A 23,653-nucleotide genomic window follows, 5' to 3' on the forward strand; every position below is an offset into this window, starting at 1 on the left:
TTTGGCTGACTAGCCAGACATCACCTCCCATCCCGGCCCCGGTCTGTTTGCACTGCAGGCTCTGCAGTGTGTCCGTGATCTCCGGTGCAAAGCGGCCTCCTCCCTGCATTGGCTGTCAGTGCAGCTCTCCAGCCCGAGTACCCTGTTCCTCTGCTTTATGGTGGTCTCCGTGCTGTCATCCCAGCCCTGTCTGCCCTTCTCGCTGCGCTCTCTGCAGCTTCACCTTCCTTCCGTCCCGCTCCCCTGCTGCCCTCTCTTGTTCATCTGCCCGTGCCGTTGTGCTGCTTCCCATTCCACGCCGCTGCTGTGCTTGACCTGCTGCTGCTGTCCTGCCCATCCCCTGCGGCGCTGCCGCCTCCAAGCCGTCCCCAAGCCGTCCCCTCGGCACCGTCCTGCGTGCTTCTCCTTAAATTCTAGGGTGCCCGCAGAGCCTTGGGACGCGGTTGCGTCGTGTTGCTGTAAACCTTTCAACTCGTGATCAGTCGGTCCACGTCTGCAGATGCCCTGTGAGCGTCCGCACGCTGGGGCTCCGGGCTGCCCGCGCTCGGGTTAAACCTGCTTTTCTCCTGGTTTCAGCTGACATGCTCCAAAACGTTTTATGCCCTACAACTTCTGCAGTAAAAATGAGTCACTCTTACGCATGCTAGGCTGTGGATGGGGAAAGCAGAGGCTTGTGCAGTCTCTCGGGGGTGCAATGCAGTCTCTATTGCTGTCTGTGCTGTTCTAATTTATTCTTATTGATCTTTTGTTTGTGTGCTTGCTCGGCAAATAAACTGTTGAAAATCCCGACTCATCAGCGAGCCAACAGTCAGTTTCTCCATTCAGCGCTGAGATGTTCGGTGTGAGCTGCTTATTTGGAAATGGTATTTTTCCTCAGGGTACCACCTTATATGCGTGTGTTGTCATGTCGGAGCAGTTTAAACAGATGCTTTTCGCATTACAGGGTACGACGCGTTCGTGGGGAGCGAGGAGCTGTGCTGCTCAGCCGCAGCTCTGGGTCGGAGCTCCTGTCCCCACAACCTGCCGGCATCTCACAGCGCGTGTTCGAGAAATCTCTGAAAGATTTTTCCATCACCGCCCTTTTCTCTTTCCTTCCCTGCTTCTCTTCTCTCTCCCCTTTGGGCGAGGGCCGGGGGTTCGGTTTGCGTGGTGCTGCCCCGCGCGCGGAGCCAGCCCAGCAGCACCGAGTGCCTCTGTTGAGAAGCAGCGCCTGCCCTGGGACCTCCGCAGAGCCACCGCCGGGCTTCCAGCAGCCCCGGATTTGTGCTCCCCGTTGCAACAGCACGAGCATCGCATGACCTGGAGTCTAATTTGGGCACAAAACCAACACACAGGCTAACGCTCAAACCGCTTTGTCCTGGGAACCTGCTCCTGCTCTGCCTTTCGCGAGCCTCTCGGGTTTATGCGTGATGAAAGGAAGGAGAAGCAGTTCCCCGGCTGTGTTCGGCAGCTGCAGCTCTGCTCAGGTCCTGCTTTCCCCTTTAAGCTTGCGCACGCGGTTCCTGCTAGCGTCAGCGTGAGGGAAGAGCCGAGCAGGATCCCCAAATGAAACCCCGGCAGCGCCAGGCTGAAGCTTTGCTCTGTAGGTTTGCAGAAGGCTGAAGCAAGCAGCAAACGAACTGCTTTAAAAATAGCTAAATGGAGGTGTGGCTCGTCCCCGGGCGGGCGCAGAGCACATCGCTGGGTTGCTGCGGTCGTCTTCCCGCAGGGATCGGTGTGCCCGGTCCAGCCACCGTCTCTGGTGATCGGCAGCGAGATAACCGTGGCAGGGGGCTCCTTCCCTGCGCGCCCCCTCGTACCTCTGGGGTTTGCCCTTCCATGGAGGGACTGGCATGCGTACAGCCTTCCCAAAGGGGTTTTAGTGTAAAATAACCTCTATTCCTGTTTGCTGAGGCATTTATCCACTGTGAGCATTTCTCTTAATTTGCTCCGTCTTGCTGCAAGGTATTACAGAAAAGCATTTAATTAGAGGAGAAGGAGCAGCCGGCAGGAGCCAGTGGCGCTCGAAACCTTTGAGCGGAGATCTTTGTGCAGGTGCCCTTTTTAAATCTGCTGAAAACCAGGTTCTGAGTGAAGAAATAAAACACGTTTGCAGCTCTGTTAGCCTGGGACTGGCCAGGGAAGCCAGCCCGGAGCCTTCCCGGTGTTCCACTCCCTCGAGGCCGAGCAGGACCCCGCCGGGCGCTTCTGCTGAGGCTGAGCAGGGGAAGCGGAACTGCCGGCAACACGGCACGCATCTGCTGGCAGCAACTCCTTCTCCATCTTTCTTGCTCACGTTTCTGAGCCTCTTACCGGCTTCACCTCTGCCCGAGTGTCGTGCAGCAGGGAGCTTGGGGCTGCCGCGCCGCCCGCACCCGGGTGCGGACGCTGGGAGCCATCGGATGCCGGGCACAGCCCAGCCCTGCCCTGCTCCTTATGCAACCAGCGCAGGAAGCGCAGCTGGCGACCTACTTCCCCCCGAACACTTACAGAAGTCGGATTAACCTCTGCGCTGCGGCAGCCAGCAGACGAGAATCTAATTGCGAAGAGGATAGCATTGCATTTCTCTGCTGCCTTCTGTCAGGGAGGCTTCGGGGAAACCGGTGAGCGCGGCCCTGGCCCCGGAGGGGGAAATCCCTTTACTGCCGGGCAGGAGGAGGCACCGAGGAGCAAAGTGCCGTGGTCACGCAGTGCACGAGCAGGACTCCAGCGCCAGGGACCCGTGCAGCACCGGGCGATGCCGCCTTCCCGCATGGAAGCACGCGTGAGCCTGAGTCCTCGGTTGCCTCCGCCAGCCCTCGCTGCCTCACCGCGGCGAGTGAGAACACAGCAGTTGCTTTCCAATTTATTTTTATCTTGTTGCTCACATGCTTTTTAATGTTAAATGTTCTGTGGAGGAGGAAATTTCTGCAACTGCAGAATTAATAGGAGTTTAGGGGTTTTCGGTTGAACTCGGTAATCAATTTTTGCAAATCCCAGGCTCACACTGACAACCTGCAGCAGCCGGGTAATATTAATGAAAATGTTCCCATTCTAATTGTGGCTCCGTACGCGTGGAGCAGCCCTCCGCCATGTACAACTCTCGTGCATCACTTGCACTTCAGGGACGCTGCCTGGTGGCACTGGCCAAGGCGTGACCCCCTCGAGCATCTCCGTGCCCTGCGTGCGGAGAAGCCAGGCCTTTAACCCACTGCCTGGCCGCACGGCATTTAACAAGCCTGCTTTGATCGGCAGCTCCGGAGCCTAACGAGCAGGAAAGCGCCGCGTTTGCAGATCGGGTGTCCCTGTGCTCGGGGCGAGCGTGCCTGGCAGGACGGCATTGCTCCTGGAACTGCCCGGGCTAAATTGTTTTCTTACTGTAAGCACATTGAGTTTAATTTTATTTTAAGCTATTAAAAAACTATCCACTTTCCTGTGATCTGATCTCATCTTCTAGCTCTGTTATGGCTGCCAGGGTGACCAAAATGTGGCTTGGGAGAATGAGACTGGGATTCTCCTTCCATGCACAGACGCGTCTCTGGGGCTTGTATTTGAAGAGGGGTGGCCCGTGCTGTCTGGCTGGAGAGGTTCCCCGGCACGGAGTTGTTATTTCTCCAGCGCCCAGGATCCCAAGGTGCAGGGGCTCGATGGGAATCGTCTGCTCTGTGTGAGACCTTTGCAGCGGGAGAGCGGCGGAGGATGGCACCTTTGTGCACGGTGCAGGGAGAAGGTTTTCAGAGCTGCCCGCTCGCCAGCCGAGGGAGTGCGGGAAGATGCAAGCGGCGTGAACCGAGCTGGAGCAGTGGAGACGTCCCCACACGCTGCTGCCCTCGTCTGCCAGAGACTTTTACTCCGCTGGCAGTTTGGTGAATGAACGAGGAAACGTGTGCTTAGGCGCAAAGTCCGGGGATTGAGTTTAAACCCGTCCGTCGGCGGTTTCGCCTGACCCGCAGGGCTTTGCGCGGAGGCAAAGCAGGGTCTGTGCTGCCGGTGGCTGCGAGCCGGTGACCCGCACTGAATTTGACAAAATGCCAAGTACAACTGGATGAGCGGAGCTGGCTTAGACGTCACAGGATTTGCCTTTCCCCGGGCTGCTGGACCCTGCCCCGGCACGGGGGTGCTGGTAGGGAAGAGACTGGATGCAGTTAGTCTGCTAAGTGTGCGTCTGTGTGATGCGTTGCAAATCCTCTTGGACCTCTACGCTTCCCCACGTGCTTTTGACTCCCAGTTTCAGGGTGCTGGAGCTGGGGACTGGGCAGACATGGGGGTTACTTGGTGGGGTTTCCCCTCCCGGGCTGCTGGGAGTTGAAGCCGTGTTTCTTGGAGAGTGTTATCAGACACGTACTTGTTTGCAAACCTCCTTGTATCATCCCTCTAATGCTTTCTGGGATTCTCAGCAAAATAATAAGCATGTTTAGAGTCGAATGTTTGAGTAAAGGAGAGCCCTTGCCTATGCCACCTCACTCAAAGACCTGGCAATACCGTATCAGCAGCGTCATCAGCCCACGTGAAAGTGCTCCGGGTCGCGGTGTTCCTCTTCAGGGGATCAGGTACTTGCAGGCTCGCTGTGATAAACAACCCCCTCGATGCCGCTGCGTCTTCTGGCAGCATCCCCTCGCGTCAGGGATGCAGCGAGGTGTTTTACTGCTCGGGTTTCTCGAGCAGCATCGAACCGGCCTTGATTCAAACTGGTGTTTGAGTGTGCGATGTGAGGGCAAGGAGCCACTCACCTGCGTTTGATAACTTTTATAGCTGCGGCTGCTGCAAATGTTGTTACTGGCCCTGTGCACGTAGCGGGAGCCCTGCAGCTTGCCTGGTTATAAACAGACTGTACAGTGCTTAGAAAGAGATGTGAGCAAAGTCGGATTTTCATAGCATCATAGAATGGTTTGGGTGGGAAGAGACCTCCCAGCCCACCCAGTGCCACCCCTGCCATGGGCAGGGACACCCTCCACTAGCCCAGGTTGCCCAAAGCCCCATCCAACCTGGCCTTGACCACTGCCAGGGAGCCAGGGGCAGCCACAGCTTCTCTGGGCACCCTGTGCCAGGGCCTCAGCACCCTCCCAGGGAAGGATTTCTGCCTCCCATCCCATCTCCATCTGCCCTCCTGCAGCTTCAGGCCATTCCCCTTGGCCTGTCCCTCCCTGCCCTTGTCACCAGCCCCTCTCCAGCTTTCCTGGAGCCCCTGCAGGGACTGGAAGGGGCTCTGAGGTCTCCCCGCAGCCTTCTCTTCTCCAGGCTGAACCAGCCCAACTCTCTCAGCCTGAGGTCTCCACAGCAGAGGTGCTCCAGCCCTGGGATCATCTCCATGGCCTCCTCTGGCCTCGCTCCAACAGCTCCATGTCCTCCTTGTGCTGGGGACCCCCGAGCTGGACGCAGCACTGCCGGGGGGTCTCCCCAGAGCAGAGCAGAGGGGCAGAATCCCCTCCCTCGACCTGCTGGTGGTGCTGCTGGACACGCAGCCCAGGACACGGGTGGCTTTCTGGGCTGCCAGCGCACATTGCTGGGTCATGTTGAGCTTCTCATCCCTCAACACCCCCAAGTCCTTCTCCTCAGGGCTGCTCTCCATCCATTCTCCACCCAGCCTCTAGTTGTGCTTGGGATTGCCTCGACCCACGTGCAGGACCTTGCCCTTGGCCTTGTTGAACTTAATGCAGTTCACATGGTCCCACCTCTCCAGCCTGTCCAGGTCCCTCTGGACGGCATTTTCCACTTGCATGTACCGTGTCTTCCTTATGCTTCTTCGTGGGTTTAGGACGGTTGCCTGGTAGGAGGGATGCAGCTCGGCTGCTGGCAAGGAACTGCTGTGCTGCTCTGCAGATAGATATTCTGTCTCTCCTGTTTGGCTGGCTTGGTGAAAGGAAACTTAATTTTTGTTTCCTGAACTGGCACCTTGAAACTTTGTTCACCAAACGCATCCCTGCAGTGGGACTTTGGCATGGCTGCGGCTCTGCAGACCCGCTGGAGAGCACGCAGCAGGATTTGTGCTTTCACCGACCAGTATCAACGAGCAACCAGAAGCGCAGAGGAAAGGCTGCTAACTCTCCTTGCGTGGGAAAAGGATCGATACTTGCATCAAGAAAACTGGAAAAATACTTAGGAAGAGCTGTAGAGTCAAGGGTCTCGCAGAGGTTAGGTGAGCTGGGCAGCGGGGAGGGAGCAAGTTGCACAACGCTCGGCAGGGGCCAGTTCTCACCAGCTTGCAGCAGGCTGCGAGGGACGCTGGGAGCAAGGCTGGAGGTGAGGGAGAGGCTGGGTTTGTCTCGTTCTTGTGCACATGGCATGCCAGCAGCAAATACCAGCTTTAGAGGCGGTTGCGCTCAGTCCCTCAGCAAGAGCTGCCTTTGTGGCTGGATGATTTAGGAGACCTGGGGTTTGTGGGATGACAAGCTGGGCATGGGGGGGTTCTTCCTCCCCTCCTGTTTGTTTTGGGGTTTTTTAAGAGGGAGGCAGGAGTGGATGTGGCTAAGGAGTCATCGGCCTGACTGCAGGTGGCTGCTCTGTGCAAGGCTGGAAGGAGCCGCTTCGGGAGGAGATGGCCGGCCCGACGCTGCCCGGGGCAGCGCACCCGTTTGGCTGCGGAGTCCTTGGTTTGATGGTGACGAGGGGGTTAGATGGCAGCGTTTCCAAGCTGTCAGCCTGTATCTCGTTAGCACTCTTTGTTGACAGTTTTAGATGCCTCCAGTTCAGTCCATGATGCCGTGGTGGTGTAAGGCTGCGTACGCTCCTTGAAGCACCACGGCATGAAATGGAGGCTCCTAGAAGCAAGATGGAAGGTACGGTACTGGCAGCGGCCCCGTGAAGGACCCGCTCCCCCCCCTCCCTCGTGCCGTTGTTTGATGGTGGGGGGAGAACTGGTAGAAGCCTGTGCCAGGAGGGGCTGTCGGAGGAGCCGGTGGGCAGCAGGAGCAATGCACATCCCGGCTGCAACCACAGCGGCGTGAGCCCAGGTACCGGCGCTCCCACCGCAGGGATGCGTCCCTCACCGCTGGCTTTTTTGTGAGATACAGAAATAGAATTGGAGAGTTGTTAGCACTTTGCTCAGGAATGAACGCGGTTTTCAGTTACAGCAACATTCACGGCTTGTGTTCCTGTGTCTCCTTGTGCCACAGAAAAGCAGGGTCCAGAGCGGAAGAGGATTAAAAAGGAGCCCGCCACCAGAAAGCCTGGCTTGCTCTTCGGAATGGGCCTTTCGGGGATCCGGGCAGGCTACCCGCTCTCCGAGCGCCAGCAGGTTGCTCTCCTTATGCAGATGACAGCGGAAGAGTCTGCAAACAGCCCAGGTGAGATCCGGAGGGTGGTTTTGCTCAGAGGTGTGAGCAGATGGGTGTGAATTGGCAGCGAGAGGCTCGCGAATATCTGGGCTTCTCAGTGCCCGGCCCCGGGGTCACCGGGCGGTTCAGGTAGCTCCTTGCCCGCAGCAGAGATGAGCTGCCACCCCCGGCGTGGTGCAGAGGGGCTGGTGCGCTGCTCCATGGGCTCTCCCCGCTCTTAACACCGTGGGTGGGATGCTGGAGCGGGGCAGCGGGACCCACGGAGCTCTGCAGGTGACTCCAGACACGGGCTGCTGCCGGGGTTTGCACGTGGCTGCGGCTGCCCTTCCTTCTTCTAGTGCAAGGCAGTAGCAGGAGATGTCCCACGGGCCAAATCCAGGCCACCGCTGAGCCTGCCCTGGGTGCTTAGCTGGAGCCTCCTCCACATCAGAGTTTCACGTTTTCCACTGGCGTCACAGGCTCACTCAGTAAAGGAGCATTGTGAATAAAGTTAAAATACCATCCTCTGTGGGTTTTTTAACATTTCTTCTTGCGGAGAGGGATAAGACGTGTAACCACTCCAACTGTAACTTGAGATGCGGAGCAGCTGGAATGTGTTTACCACAGATTTTGTATTTTAGTAATTTTTATCTGTTGCATACATGACCCCCCGGAGTTTTTAGAGGTGCTGTGCTATCTGTACGTGCACATCTGCATCCTACGCACAAACGCCGCAGCTTTTAGCCACGTATTTTGTTGTTCTTAACACCAATCTAGCTGCTTACGTTGCTGTTACTTAGGGAGAAGTCAAGGCAAAAAGCTCTGGAGTCTTGAGAGCGTTCAGATGTTCTCCCAGGAAATGTGCAGCCTCCTCCCAAGGCTGTCAGACCTCACATGTACTTGGTAAAAGGCCACTTCCCTTAGGAAATGAGGTTTTAGGGTAAGGAGCTGCATTGTCTGCTCCTCAATCACGGGATTGCCTACAGTCTTTGCAGGGACTGGAGTTCTCCCCAGTGGGCTTCGGCAGCCTGCAATTAATATCTGCATTACACACACACAGGCTTCTCCTCTGCCTTCAGTCGACTTCAGAGGTTCGGTTGCCTCTCGGTGCCTTGTGGTGGGTGTTTCGGGAATGAAACGTGTTACAAGAGCTCCCTCTAAGGGTTTAGGGTTTCCTTTGAATTGCGGTTCTTGACTCTGTTTCTCTCCTCCGTGCAGTTGACACAACACCAAAGCATCCCTCTCAGTCTACAGTTTGTCAGAAGGGAACTCCTAACTCTGCCTCCAAAACCAAAGATAAAGTAAATAAGAGAAACGAGCGAGGAGAGACTCGGCTGCATCGAGCTGCCATCCGAGGAGATGCCCGGCGCATCAAGGAGCTCATTATCGAGGGTGCAGATGTCAATGTGAAAGACTTTGCAGGTAACCGGCCCGCTGGCAGCGCTGCCGGGGCAGCCCGCGGATCCAAACCTTTCCCACCTGGTTGCGTGTTCTGCCTCTGAGAACGGCTCCTGCCAGAGAAAGTAGTTTCTTTATAACGTGGGTTTGCTACTTGTAAAGAGGGGATTGACCAAAAATAATGGGTTTTTTTATCCTTTGGGGAAGAAAAAGTCTTGCTGTCCTTTTAAAAAAACCCCACACAAACTACTACAGATTTGTCAAAATAATAAATCCCTGAAACACATCAGTTCTCACGTTGGAGTTTGGGAGGTAAATTCCCAGGCTGTCCTGTCTGCCCTGAACATGTTCCTGCTCGGGGCGGTGATGCTGAGCTGGGCTTGCTCCGTAGTGGTCCCTGGGGCTGCCGGGGCTCCACGCTCTGAAACGGTGACCGGGACCCTCTGGTCCGTTTTCTTGTGCCCTTCCACGTGGGTGCCATCCGGGAGGTCTGGAGGGGAATTTACAAAGGGAGTAGACTGGTTTAGCTCTTTTTTTCCACTTAAAACATAAATGATGTGCACAAAAATCTTGAAAAGAGTGGGTTTGTAAAATCATTGCTCCAGAGTTGAGTGGCTGATGCCTGCAGCGTTCTGGGGTTTGTTTTGAAGTATCGAACATGGGGGTGCTGCTGACGGGGAGCACTGCGACTGCGAAGGGCAAGGTCAGGCTCCCAGCTGCATCTGACTTAGAGGAAACACTGACCACCTCCTCCTCCTCCTCCTCCTCCTCCTCCTCCTCAGCAGTGCTGCCAAGCTCTTGCTTCTGGTGGTGGGAATGGGGAAAGGAGCCTGGGTGTGGGGCTGCGGCCGAGCGTGGGACGGGAACGGCCCCGAGTCCTGCGGCGAGAAGGCGGCCGTGAGATGGTGAACGGTTTGTGCGCACCCGTACCAGCCATGGGGCTAAATTAGCATGAGGCAGCCTTTCTTCCAGCACGTCCGAGAGCTTGGCTTTGCTCTTTGCTGTTCTCTTCACACGATTTTGGGGCTATAAATAGATATGTATGTTCCTCTGCCCGTATGATTAATATCAGCGCTAGACTGAGCTATCAGTTGTGATTAATTCTGGTCACAGGTGCCCCTTTATAATGCTCCAAGTGTAGGTAACGGAATGAGCTCCCACGACGCTATCAGCAAAATACTGAAGGAGCCACGCACATTTGCTAGGAAACTTCAAAACAATTTCTGCTTAAAAATAGTCTGTTTGAACATGATAAAATATTTCATTCTGTGTTCTTCGGAGGTTTGTTTGAGAACTAGAGCTGCTGTTACTGTGGAGACCTGCTGTTTGGTTTCTCCCCGAGCCGGGGGCCTGTTTTGCGGCGGCATGGCTGCTTGCTTTGAAGAGCACAGAAAATATTTGCGAGGTCTGTGTGGGGGATGCTTCAGAGCGATGTCTGCAGTTTAGACCTCAGTCCGGATTTGGGCGACAGTGTTTCCCTTACAGAGGAGTTGGAAAGGGAAAGGCTTTAAGACCTGCCTTCCACGCGGCATCAGCAATTCGCTTCATTTCCTGCACAAAAACTTTACCTTTCCGTTTCCCGGGGCCGTGCCCGTTCGGGCAGACGATCTGTCCGTTGCACGTTGCGTGACCAGAGGGAAAAGTGAGATCGGTTCATCTACCGCCTGGCTGGGGTAGCAAGGCAGAGCTGCAGGTTTCTTCCTGCTGCGCCCTGGGGAGCTGGGCAAACGAGACCGTCTTCTTGGCCATCAGACCACAGACCCCTTGACATGCCGGTGCCTGCAGCGTCTGTGGATGGGGGTTACTTTTCACTGTCTCTAACTCTCTCCGTGAAGGTGATGTCCGTGTTCTGAGTGTCCCTTTGCTTGCAGGCTGGACAGCGTTGCACGAGGCATGCAACCGGGGTTACTACGATGTTGCAAAGCAGTTGCTCGCTGCGGGTGCCGAAGTCAACACAAAGGGGTTGGATGACGACACCCCGCTGCACGACGCAGCGAATAACGGGCACTTCAAGGTTGGTTTTTGCTGGATTTCATAGCTGTGGTTTTTTAATGACTTTTTTTTTTCCCCCCTGTGCTTCAAGCAGCCAACTGTGCAAAAACAGAGATTCTGGTTATTTTCTTACCGTTTGCTGCTGATAGCCATGTAGTGGGCAAGAATTTCCCTGTCCAGTGCTGTTGAGTGTTCTACTTGGTGTTGCCCTGTGCAGGGGATGGTTCATTCTTCTTCTGGAGTCGGGGAGGGAGCGTGGCTTTGTGTCTTGTTCTTCTCCCTTCTTTCCTGCCCAAGTTGGTTCGTGTTGCTGTTTTTTGACTGCTTTCTTATCGATGACTGTTAGTACCGTAAGGCATGTCCCAAGGGCAGCTTGAGGACATCCCCCTTTTAGTTATGTATGAAAGTTGCGCAAAAAGCCTGGAATCGGAACATCATGAGCATCCTCAAGTCTTAATTTCTGTTTTCAGGTGGTGAAATTGTTGTTACATTATGGAGGGAATCCTCATCAAAGCAACAGGAAGGGCGAGACACCCTTAAAAGTAGCTAATTCTCCCACCATGGTGAATCTGCTCCTGGGAAAGACCACATACCCCTCTAGCGAAGAGAGCTCAACAGGTGAGATTGACCTTTATGTGAACATGGGAGTGATGTTTGTGGCCTGCAGCTGTCTGTTAATACAGAGACGTTAAGAGGACAGTGAAGTTAGACTCTTGTCAGAATATCTGCACGCTGCTGCCACGGTCAGGAGTCCGTCTGTAGCTGTAACCCAAATTCAGACAACATAACTGCCAGCCTTTAGCTCCGGGAGCTCTAGCTGTTTGCCCTGGAAGCCTACGTTGAGATCACTTGCCTGGTGCAATCGAGATGTAGGATTGGAAGCCAATTGCAGGTAAATGGATGTCTTACCTTTGAAATGTGGGTGATATTCCAGCTTGCGTGTAGAGAGGAGGAGGTTTGCGTGCACGTCGTGTGTGGGAAATGTTGCAGGTTTTAATTAGTGCTAATTAGAGTTCCAGTCTTACGGGGAGTCTTGACCCACGCTGTGGGCAGTCGTAACCCTGTTAAAAAGTTCTTCTCTTGATACAGCCATGGTGGTGTTTTGAGGAACGCCCCGTGCGGGTTTGAGACTGGATAGCCCTTCCTTTCTAAAAGATCTCCCAACCTGGCGTTTCGAGCTTTCAGCTGCAAGCTTGGCAACGGCTGGGTGAGGCAAAGGGGCGGCGGGGCCATTTGCAGGGGTTCACGTCTGCAGCAGACTGATGATGTTCCCTCCCCGAAGCCCCTCGCGGCCCTTAACGCTTTGTTCTTCTCTCTCTGCAGAGACCTCAGAAGAGGAGGATGCCCCTTCCTTCGCTCCCTCCAGCTCTGTTGATGGCAATAACACGGACTCAGAGTTTGAGAAGGGTTTGAAGCACAAGCCCAAGGCCCAGGAGCCCCCCAAAACCATCACCCCGGTGAAGGATGAGTATGAATTTGATGAGGACGATGAGCAGGACCGGGTCCCGCCAGTCGATGACAAACATTTGCTGAAAAAGGATTACAGAAAAGAGACTAAAGCAAACAGTTTCATTTCCATACCCAAAATGGAAGTGAAAACTTATACTAAAAATAACACAATTACACCAAAGAAAGCTGCCCACCGCATCCTGTCGGACAGCTCGGACGAGGAGGAGACCAGCGTTGCTGTGGGGACGGGGGAGAAGCTGCGACTTTCGACCCACTCGATATTGCCCAGCAGCAAGATTCGGGAGCCCGCCAGCACAAAGCCACAGAAGGAGAAAAGCAAAGTAAAAAAGAAGCGGAAGAAGGAGACGAAAAGCAAAGAGGTTCGGTTTGGCAAAAAAAATGACAAATTTTGTTCCTCTGAATCAGAGAGTGAAAATGTGGAGAGTGAGGAGGATGATAGAGACTCTCTTCAGAGCTCTAGCTGTGTAAAGGACTCCAGGCTAGTGCTAAAGGAATCCTCCTTGTTTAACTCTCTGTCTGCCTCATCAACCTCTTCTCACGGGAGTTTAGCATCCCAGAAACATAATCCCAATCTTACAGAACAGCACTCCAAGCACTGGAGGACGGACAATTGGAAAACTATATCTTCTCCAGCTTGGTCAGATGTCAGTTCCTTATCGGACTCCACCAGGACGAGACTGACGAGCGAGTCAGACTACTCGTCCGAGGACTCGAGCTTAGAGTCGCTAAAGCCAGTCAGGAAGAAACCAGAGCACAAAAAGAAAAACACCCCACACAACACTGTTTCTGAGAAAAAGAATTCATTCCATAGCAATGTGGATGGAGCAATTCCAAAGCTGGACAAGGAGGGGAAGGTCGTGAAAAAGCATAAAACAAAACACAAACATAAAAACAAGGAGAAGGGGCAGTGTCCCATCAGCCAAGACATTAAAATTATCAAAACGTTTTCTTTTGAGTTTGAGGACTCTAAACAAAAGCCTGAGAAAGGCTTGATAGTAGAGACAGAAAATCCAGTCGAAAACAAATTGAAAGTGTTAAAGCATGAGCGAGAACACAGTAAGAAGGAGGAAAAGCTCCCCAAAGGCAAAGGGGAGGAGAAGGAATGGTTGTTTAAAGATGAGACTGGAAAATCCTCGAAAGAGGAGAAATCATTAAGAAAAGTCAAAGATGGTAGTAAAGACATGAGCAAATCCTTCAGAGAAGGATTAAGTAAATCAGAAAAAGAGAAACCTGTAAAAGAGAAATCTCCCAAAGAGGAGAAGCCAAGAATACACAAGGAGGAGAGAAAGAAGAAGTCAAAGGACAAGCAGTCAAAATCTGAAAAGAAGAATGAGCTGAAGGAGGAGAAGGTTTCTAAACTAGAGAAAGAAAAATCCTTCAAGGAAGAGAAAGAAAAATGCAAAAAAGAAAAACTTTACAGGGATGAGTCTGGGTTTGATGAGTTTAATAACAAAAACCAATTTCCCGAAAGCGAGGACACAAAGTTCAGCCTTTCGGATGATCAGCAAGAGAGGTGGTTCTCAGACTTGTCTTCTGATTCATCCTTCGATTTCAAAGGTGAAGATAGCTGGGATTCTCCAGTAACAGATTTCAGGGAGATTAAAAATGACACCGTGGCAAAACTAATCATAGAACCTGTGAAAGAGGAAATCAAAGACAAGAAAAAGGAAAATAAAACGAAAGAGAAGAAGGAATACAATGAGAAACGTAATGAAAAGGACACTTTCTTAAAGAAGAAAGAGAGGGACTACGTGGACAAAAGCTCCGAGAAGAAAAAGGACCAAACGGACAGACACAAAGTTACTCCTAGTTACTTGCCTGAAAAGGACAAGAAAAGGAAGGATTCTGCAGAGAGTGTCAAGGAGAGGAAAGAAAAAGATACAGGTGAAACCAACAAAGACAGAAAAGATTCTTCTGATGGCTCTAAAGATCGAAAAGATACCAAAACGAAGCAGGAGGAACCCTATCGGGATGACTTTAAAGAGTATGGCTGCGAAACGTTCTTCAAGGATAAGTCTGATCCTGAATTCAGTGGTAAAACTCTGGAGAGTTGGGAGAGGCACCATTCTGGGAAGGAAAAGGAGAAGAAAGATGCTCCCGATAAAGAAAAAAAAGAAAAGGTGAAACCAGAAAAATACAAGGAAAAATCCAAAGAAGGCGACAAGGAGAAAAGTGAAAAAGTTGCTCCTGAGAAAATCCTGAAAGACAAAGAACTAGACAAGAGTTTCAAAGAGAAGAAAGAAACTAAAGAGAAGTACAAAGACCTTCACAGCAAAGACAAAGAACGGAAGAGTTCTTTCGACCAGGTTAAAGAGAAGAAAGAGAAAAACTTCTCCGCGGATCGAGAGGACTTCTCCGAGAAAAAGGATGAGAAGAAAGGCAAGGAGAAAAGCTGGTACAGCATCGCAGACATCTTCACAGATGAAAGCGAAGACGAGAGGGACGATTACAGCTTGAGTGGGTTCAAAGTCAGCGACTCTGCTGGGAGCGAAATGCATCGTCTGGACAGTCTGCAGGAGAAGGATGACGGTGCAGCTGCTGAGAAGGAGCTGTACCCCGACAAGCACCGCAAGTACTCCTCCGACCGGCAACATTCAGGAGAGAAGCAGAAAGATAAGGACTCCAAGGAGAAGAAAAAGGACAAAGGAACATCGGAAGGGGGAAAAGAGAAGAAGGAGAAGAGTTCCTTTGAAAAACACAAAGAGAAGAAAGATAAAGACTCTACCGAGAAGTACAAGGACAGGAAAGACAGAACGTCCATAGATTCCACTCAAGAGAAGAAAAACAAGCAGAAGCTCCCAGAAAAGGTTGAAAAGAAACATGCCGGTGACGACAAGGTGAAAAGCAAGCATAAGGAGAAGCCGGATAAAGAGCATTCCAAAGAGAAGAAGTCTTCGAAAGGAGGGGAGTCGGAGAAGAGCCTGCTGGAGAAGTTGGAGGAAGAGGCTCTGAATGACTACAGAGATGACTCCAATGACAAAATCAGCGAGATCTCTTCTGACAGCTTCACAGATAGAGGGCAGGATCCAGGACTGACCGGCCTCTTTGAGTCTTCTAACCTCTCTCTTACCGATGCCGCTGAAGAAAAGTTTAAGGACTCTCTCCCTTTACCCTGCTTGCAGGACAAACTCAAGGAGAAGGAGAGACACAGACATTCCTCATCTTCATCAAAGAAAAGTCACGAGAAAGAAAAAGCAAAGAAGGAGAAGACAGAGAAAAAGGAAAAAACGGAAGAATTCAAAGACTCCAGCAGCAGAAAGGATTCCGCTCATTATGAAAAAGATTTCTCTGTGGATGGGGAGGCTTTTAGCTCTTCCTACAACATGAAGGCAGAGCCTGATGAGGAACCAGAGAAAAGCATTGATTACTTATTTTCTGAAAAGAAAGACAAAAATGATTCTGAGAGAGAGCTGTCAAAGAAGGCGGAAAAAGAAAAGACTTATGGTTCCAGCACCATCAGCACAGTTAAAGAGAAAAAGAAGCGAGATAAACACAAGGATAAATGGAAGGAGGAAAAGGAAAAGCATAGGGACAAACATGCAGATGGTTTCTTTAAACATCACAAAGACGAGCCAAAGTCAACGCTTAAAGAGAAGGACAGTCCTCAAGTCACCACCTTTAAAGATAAATCCAAGGAAGACAACCTCAAATTCGGCGAGACCAAACTGAAGGAGAAGCTCAAGGAGAACCAAGAGAAAGACAAATCAGAGTCAATAAAAATAAGCAATGGGAATGAAAAAATAACCCTTTCCAAAGACAGCGGCAAGAAAGATGCGAGGCCAAGGGAGAAACTTCTGGGAGACGGGGATTTGATGATGACCAGCTTTGAGAGGATGCTGAGCCAGAAGGATCTGGAAATCGAGGAGCGCCACAAAAGGCACAAAGAGAGAATGAAGCAAATGGAGAAAATGAGGCACAGGTCCGGAGACCCCAAATTAAAGGACAAACTGAAAAGCTCGGAAGATGTGCGCAAGAGGAGTCTGGATCTGGCGACCAAGAAGCCGTTAACGCTGGATACCCAGCTCAAGGACAAGAAACTTAAAGAGTTGGGTCCGCTGACTCCTATCCTGTCACCGGAGAACAAGGCACAGCCTGCTGTTGGGACGGACTCTAAGGACTGGATCACAGGTCCTCAGCTGAAGGAGATCCTCCCGGCGTCTCCCAGGCCGGATCAGAACCGGCCGACGGGAGTCCCGACCCCGGCATCCGTCGTCTCTTGCCCGAGCTACGAGGAGGTGATGCAGACGCCCAGGACTCCTTCGTGCAGCAACGAAGACTACACGGACCTGATGTTTGAATGCGCGGACTCGCAGCACTCGCTGCCCATATCCACGATGTCCATGAACGCCTGTTCTCCATCCTTCTTCGACAGATACGCGAATGTTTCCAGTGGGCTCCCCGAGAATCCGAGTCAGACCCCAACTCGTACTATACCCTCCACGAACCTTTATCGTTCCATCTCGGTTGATATCAGAAGGGCACCTGAAGAAGAATTCAGCGTCGGAGATAAATTTTTCAGACAGCAAAGCGTCCCAGCGACATCAAATTACGACTCTCCAGTGCAGCATTTAATGGAGGAGAAAGTTCCCCTGCCTTCTGTTCCTGCTGAGAAGTTCCAGTGTTTATCTCCTGGGTATTACTCACCAGATTATGGGGTTTCATCACCGAAAGTGGAAGCTTTGCACTGCGTGCCAGGAGCTGTCAGCGGAGTTGCCCAGTCGCCTGAAAGTGTCTTTTCTGGTTTACAAGCAAAATCCTCCCCTTCGCACAGAGATGAATTGCTGGCTCCTTCGGTAGAAAGTGCTCTTCCCCCCGACCTCGGCATGCCCTTGGATACCACGGAAGAGCAGCAGGCTACCGCCTCCATTATGCCACCAGAATCTACCTACCTACCACCAATTGAAGAAAACCATTTTGGTTCAGGTATGCCGGAACAAAACAACATAGACTGGGATAACCCTCCTTCCCGAAACCCCGACACCGCCATACCTCCCAGCCTGATGGGTAACCCGGCAGAGCACTCTGTCAGCTGGTCCGTGGGCTCAGAGCTTCTGATGAAGTCTCCCCAGAGGTTTTCCGAGTCCCCTAAGCCTCCGCTCTGTTCCCTAGAGCCGATTCATCCTGCACCGGTAGCCTTCATTCCCACAGATACTTCCTACCCCGTTTCTCCCATATCTTACCCTCTGTCAGTGTCTGAACCGGGGCTTGATGAAGTCAAGGAGGATGCTGAGGAAGCAATTCCAGGAGAAATTGCGAATGCCGAAGAGCAAGCTCCGTACATGTCCCCTACTAGGTTAGACACGTTCTTCAATAACTGCAAGCCTCTTCCAGAGGAGGCACCTGAAATACCTCCAGAGCCCTCTTGTATGCCAGTAGAACCTCAGGCGGAAGCTGCTAGCGCGCCGGAGAACAACTATTTGGAAAACAATAACGCTGCGCCTGCAAACACAGAGGAAGCGGTAACGTGGCCTGATCCCTTCACCAACACAGAAGATGACTTGGACCTTGGCCCCTTCTCACTACCGGAGCTGCCGCTCCAGCCTAAGGATGTTGCAGAGACAGAGATGGCGGAGGCAGAAGCGGTAGAAGAAAGCCCGGCAGCAGCTTCAGAAACAAACGCCGGGATCATTAAAGCGAGTGCGTCCGTAATTGCGTCCGGTGAGCCAGAAGAGCCGCCAGCCAGCCAGGCAGCTGCTGTCCTGCCCGTGGAGACGGAGCCACAAGCAGACGAGCAGAAACCAGAAGTGGCTGCACAAGAAGCCACCTCAGAAGTGCTGAACGTAGCTGAGGAAAAAGGAGCGGAGGACTCGGACGCACAGGTTTTCCAGCAGACCCCGTCCGAGCCTGCTCAGGCGGAGAGCAAAGAGGCGGAGGCTGTGCACGAAGACCTGTCGTCTTCTGGCGGGGTGGCAGAGAGCAGCTCCCAGAGCTGTCCCCCACCCGTGGCCACCGCCGAGGGCAGCGTCTCCCAGGAGGGTGCTGCAGCACGCGGTGGGGGCCAAGTCCCTTCCTCGCAGGCAGATGCACCTCCGGGCAACGCTCAAGCAGAAGTCGTTGAACCAGTACAAAAACCAGTAGCAGAAGCTCCCAAACCACCCAAAATAGAAGAGATTCCTCAGCGGATTACCAGGAACCGGGCTCAGATGCTCGCCAACCAAAACAAGCAGAACGCCGCCTCTTCTGAGAAGGAATTTCCTCCTGTTTCTGCACCCGCCACACGTGCCAAAGGCCGCATTACAGAGGAGGACGATTCCCAGGCTCAGCACCCACGCAAGCGCCGGTTCCAGCGCTCCAACCAGCAGCTGCAGCAGCAGATCAACACGTCCACCCAGCAGACGAGGGAGATGATACAGCAAACACTGGCAGCTATCGTAGATGCTATAAAACTGGACGACATTGAACCTTATCACAGTGACAGGTCCAACCCCTACTTTGAGTACCTCCAGATCAGGAAAAAAATTGAAGAGAAGCGGAAAATCCTCTGCTATATTACTCCCCAAGCTCCGCAGTGCTACGCCGAATATGTCACCTATACAGGCTCCTACCTGTTGGATGGCAAGCCTCTCAGCAAGCTCCATATTCCAGTGGTGAGTCACCTTCTCTCCTTAAACCGCAGCAGCAGGGACTGTCCCCTCCCTTGCTGCTCCAAGCACAGCCAGATTGTCCCCCGTGCACTGCCTTGCAATGCCGATGGTGCCCCAGGCGCGGCTTTAGCCCGCTTTTAGAACACGCTCGTGATGACAAAGCTAAGCCTCGGTAAGTGGATAGCATCCACTGAGATGCTGTATTTTTGCCGAGAAGACCTTAGGCTGTGCTTAGGAACCTGAGATTTGCTCACGCCTTAGAGCAAGTTTGTGTGAATCCACCGGATTTGAGGCTGGAAAGCAGAACTGCTTTTACAAGCAGTATGGTAATTGGATAGTGAACCTAGAATTCTGGCTGTAGGAAAAAGATGGCTCCTGACTCCTGCCTTCATTTTCCCAAGCTCTGATACTTGACTTGCCGATAGCACTCGCTCCTCGGCAGCGGGATCTGCATTTCGCTGCTGTGCTGCACGAACGGACTTGCTAATACAAACACATCAATAAACTTAGTGCTGCAGGCAGTAAATCCAGGATCCAGCCTGGAGGAGGAGGGTCCGTACGACCGGCCACGTCAGGCTTCCTTCCCTGCTGCAGGCGTGGTGGAATACCCCGGTCTGCGGGTGTTTCTGTTGCAGTTTAGTCCGTGCACGAGTTAATACGCGCTTTGTCTGCCCCAGCACCGCAGTGGTCGTAGCCTGTGCTCACGTCTGCTTGTTCCTTCCTAGACTGACGCTGAGCCACCTGCTCCTCTCTTCTGCAGCTTGGGCTGCGCTTGAGGAGCGCCTTGCTCCCCGGGAAAGCGCAGGACGGACGAGGACACAGGCCCCCTTCCCGGTGTGCAGATTGGGCTGCTCACGGCAGTATTTCTCCGACAGCGTCACCCCCTCTGTCAGACGCGCTCAGGCCCCTTTACAAACGGCCCTTGCAGGATGTGGGGTGGTTCAGGCTCGGGTTCTGCAGGCCGAGCTCGTCTCTCGGCACCGGCCGCCTCTTGCCCTGTTGTCTCGCCCCTCGCTGTGGTCTGAGCACCGGCAGGACGTTGTCCTTTTTTTTTCCTCCTGCTTTCTGATGAAACAGGCAGACTTTCTCCTCTGGCGAGCTCCGTACAGCACCGACTCCCTCTCGGAGCCCTCGGCCGACGTGCCGTGCTGCAGGCAGGGCTCGGTGTGGCGGGGGGAGCCGGCAGCCCCCACAGGCTGTGCGCCCAGCGGCGTTGCTGGCTCTAACCCTCCGCTCTCGTGTGCCCACAGATTGCCCCGCCGCCGTCGCTCGCGGAGCCTCTGAAGGAGCTCTTCAAGCAGCAGGAAGCCGTCCGGGGGAAGCTGCGGCTCCAGCACAGCATAGAGCGGGTAAGGGAGCGCTCCGGGGATGCTCCGGCTGGGAACGAGCTCCCAAATTTCCTCTGCTGGGGAGACTGAGGCTTTTCACACTCACTGCTTCATTTGCTCTTCCTCAGGAGAAGCTCATCGTCTCCTGCGAGCAGGAGATTTTGAGAGTTCATTGTCGGGCGGCGAGGACTATTGCCAACCAGGCTGTGCCCTTCAGTGCCTGCACCATGCTGCTGGACTCCGAGGTCTATAACATGCCTCTAGAAAATCAGGTCAGTGCCTGTCTTGGTGGTGAAGAAGCGTCTCAGAGGTGCCGTGCAGGACCTGGAGGGAAACGGTGCTTTTCTGGAGGGAGAGAGGGAGGGATGTAGGCAGGAGTTACGGATGCTCTCCCTGCTCAGGTGCCTGTCACCCACCGCGGCACACAGAGGCAGGACATCCTGCAGGAGCCCTCCCCAGCACGGGCCCAGGTTGCCTAATCTGACTCGGTTTCTGGTGTCGCATGTTCTGGGATACCCAACGTGCGTGTCAGGGAAGGAAACGCATCTGGGAACACGGGGATACGGGGAGCATCGTGTCTCTCTGGAGCAGAGATGACTCACATTTATTAGGGAGTTGCAGGACCCTCTGCCCTTCTTCATCAGGATCATCTGCACGCTTGAAAGGCTTATTTTACCACACTCTGGGATATCTTTTCCTGTTGAAGGAAGGGGAGAGCGCCATTAAATCAATTCGTGTCTGAACAGTTGCTTTGAAAGAGCCAGACTCTGTCTCACAGCCCACAAGAAATGATCATTTCTTCCTTCCTTTTCACGTAGTTCAGTGCCAGAGAAGGGGGAATCGCGTCCGGTTTCTGCAGCCGGTGGCCGTGTGGCTGCGGTGGTCCTGAGCCATGCCACCAGCACCCTCTGCAGCCCACGCCCCGCAGCTGCCTCCAGCCCGGCTGCTCAGGGAAGCACGTTGCTGCATTGCAGGAGGGAGGGATCCTGTGCAGGGAGGGATCCTGGCATTGATTAGCGACCTGGTGTATTGATCCAGGAGCCTTGATTTATCCCCCCGGCATTTCCCAGCCAAGCGTCTGTGCTTCTGCAGCGAAGACGTTACGATCTCGGGCATGAGATGGAGGAGACGGAGAGGTGTGGGTGCTGTGACCGATTCTCCGCAAAGCGAGCAAAACCAGGGAGTGCGTGCACGCGTGTGTGTGCATCTCTCTGAGGCTGAAGCCCTGGCAAAGAGCAGCAGCAGCTGGGAGCAGCGTGCTCTGTTCTCCCTCCCTGCAGGCAGCTTGCTTGTTTCTGATGAGCGTGTGCCCAAAGAGGGGTTTGAATATGGCCTGTTGGACCTGCAACTGCTCAAAGTAAAAAAAAAAATAAATAATGTCCCATGTAATTCCCTTTTGCTGTCTTTTGCTTAGGGAGACGAAAACAAATCGGTCAGAGACCGTTTCAACGCGCGACAGTTCATTTCCTGGTTGCAAGACGTGGACGACAAGTACGATCGAATGAAGGTGAGAGGTGCGGGAGCCCCGGTGCTCCGGGCGGCCCCGGGTCCTGCTGCTCTGCCTCCGGCCGGGAGGGTTTCCCCGAGAGAGGTCCCGGCTGCTGCTGTAGCCTTTGTGGTTTCCAAAAATCTGCTGGGAGCAGATGTCCCGAGGTGTTCTGGGCAGCGTCGCACGATGGGGAACGCTTCTGTGCCTGGCACGGCGGAGAGGTGGGAGCCTGCACGGGGGTTAGGGGAGCGCAGTGGCCTCTGCTGGTTCCAAAAAGGGGGAAGGGAGACATGTTCTGCTTAGGGTTGGCTGGCTGGCTGTTAATCTGCTTCGTGCCATATGGTCTGGAGCTTTCTCGGTCAGTTAAACCATCGGGGCCTGCCCTTCCCCAGCAACACATGCTGCAGCAAGCTCACAACCTATGGCAAACTTCAAGGTGGCAGGAGCCCGCGCAGGGACTTGCGGAGCGCTCTGCAGAGCTCTGGCTGACAAAGCGGGCACAGTAGGGAGCAGGGACGGTCGTGCTTTCAGCTGGTAACGCCGAGGGAGTCGGCAGCTCCCCCAAAAGGAGCAGGACCCTGCTCTCGGGCAGCCGAGGGCCACTGTTGGGGACTGTCTGCCGAGGCTGTCAGTGGCGGGGTCAGTGCTCTCGAGTGCTTAGGAGCCTTTAAAAGCCGCCCTGCAAGGCCCGTTTGGGTTTGTTCCTGCTGGAATTGGGCTCAGCAGACATCCCAAGCCCAGGTTTCCTTCCTGCGAGGATGTGTGTGGCATCCCTGGCTCCGTTTGCTGCTCTGCCCACCGCCGTGGCTGCGGGTGCCCTGCCCTTGCCGGGTGGGACGGGGAGCAGGAGCCTCTCCTGCCCTTTCCCGCTCACCCCTCTGCTCATTTGGTTTTTTTCCCCGATCCAGACATGCCTGCTCATGCGACAGCAGCACGAAGCTGCTGCCTTGAACGCGGTGCAAAGGATGGAGTGGCAGCTGAAGGTGCAGGAGCTGGACCCCGCGGGGCACAAATCCCTCTGCGTGAACGAGGTGCCCTCGTTCTATGTGCCAATGGTCGATGTGAACGATGACTTTGTGCTCTTGCCGGCATGACAGTTCAAAACCAGGAGACATCACTGAAAACTGGCAAGGACGGGAGCCCTCCGAGGTCGGGCGGTCGAGCTCACATTCACCCTTACCGCTTGCTGATGAATCCCTGGTCAGAGGAGGAGGAAGCAGCTATCGGCAGAAAACAAAACAATAAGAAAAATAATTGCACTTTCTTCACAACGCGTCCCTCGCTTCCGGACTGACGGCAGCTCCGCCGGACAGCGGGCCGGGGCGCATCTCCTTTCCAACCGGCTGCTGCGGCAGGGAGGCAGCCGGTCTGCGCGGGCAGCGAGCACTCACCGGCCAAGAGACTGGCAGAGGCGTGGAGGGAGGAGGCCAAGGACACCGTTTGCGTGTTGCAGAAGCTGCTGAGCGGGGCCAGCAACCACGTGATTCATGTACTTGTGAACACCGTGATTTCCAGCTCTCTGTTTTCCACCGGTCGCGGATCTCCTCTCGGAGAAGCTGCAGTAGGAAACCATGGGGGGAGGGGGGGTGTTTGAGTTTCTCGTTCCATCCTGGGTATGTCTAAAAACAAACAAACACAAAAAAAAAACAAAAAACAAAAACACAAAAACAATTAGAAACAGCGTCCAAGTTGGGCAGACGCGGCTCTGAAGGTGTGGACGGCTCCGGGCTGCGGAGGTGGGATGCGCCCGCGGTGCCCCGCAGCAGCCACTCGCCACCGTTTCGGAAGAGCAGAGGAGCCGCCTGCGCACCGTGCGCCGGGGCGGCACGGCCAGCGGCGGGCGGGGAAATGGCGACGCAGAGAAAAGACTTTGCCAACTGTGTTTTTAATGGAGTAAAATCCATGTGGTTTATATATTTTTTCCTTTAATCTTGGGCATTTCGTTTCTCTTTCTGAGAACATAACTTGAAAACACTACAGAGCCAATACTCATATAAAGAAAAATTGTATCCCATAAATGCTGTACAGTTTTTATATACATTAACAATGTACTTTTGCTGCCTTCTAGATAATTTATTTTGCAACACATTACTGCACAGTTGTAAATAACTTATGTACTGTAACATCACTTTCAGTTATGTGTAAAGAAATAAATAAATTAATTAAAATTATCTTTGTATG

General features: G+C 53.5%; 1 protein-coding gene across 7 annotated transcripts in view; it reads left to right on the top strand.

Moving 5' to 3' along the window:
• Window positions 1-23,643, top strand: part of ANKRD11 (ankyrin repeat domain containing 11) — a 155,083-nt gene extending 131,440 nt beyond the window's left edge. For 6 of the 7 annotated variants that reach the window (XM_075765592.1, XM_075765591.1, XM_075765595.1 and 3 more), the window contains 9 exons: window positions 7,071-7,241; window positions 8,430-8,633; window positions 10,481-10,623; window positions 11,072-11,219; window positions 11,925-18,658; window positions 19,906-20,004; window positions 20,112-20,255; window positions 21,398-21,490; window positions 22,381-23,643. In XM_075765592.1, coding sequence (XP_075621707.1) covers window positions 7,071-7,241; window positions 8,430-8,633; window positions 10,481-10,623; window positions 11,072-11,219; window positions 11,925-18,658; window positions 19,906-20,004; window positions 20,112-20,255; window positions 21,398-21,490; window positions 22,381-22,566 — 7,922 coding nt within the window. In that variant the 3' untranslated portion in view covers window positions 22,567-23,643. Of the gene's footprint in view, window positions 1-7,070; window positions 7,242-8,429; window positions 8,634-10,480; window positions 10,624-11,071; window positions 11,494-11,924; window positions 18,659-19,905; window positions 20,005-20,111; window positions 20,256-21,397; window positions 21,491-22,380 lie in introns of those variants that run through there. The other variant, XM_075765598.1, reaches the window with a different exon arrangement.
• Window positions 23,644-23,653: the final 10 nt, after the last annotated feature.

The sequence above is a fragment of the Balearica regulorum genome, chromosome 13 (genome assembly GCF_011004875.1).
Source record: "Balearica regulorum gibbericeps isolate bBalReg1 chromosome 13, bBalReg1.pri, whole genome shotgun sequence".
NCBI classification, from domain to species: domain Eukaryota; kingdom Metazoa; phylum Chordata; class Aves; order Gruiformes; family Gruidae; genus Balearica; species Balearica regulorum.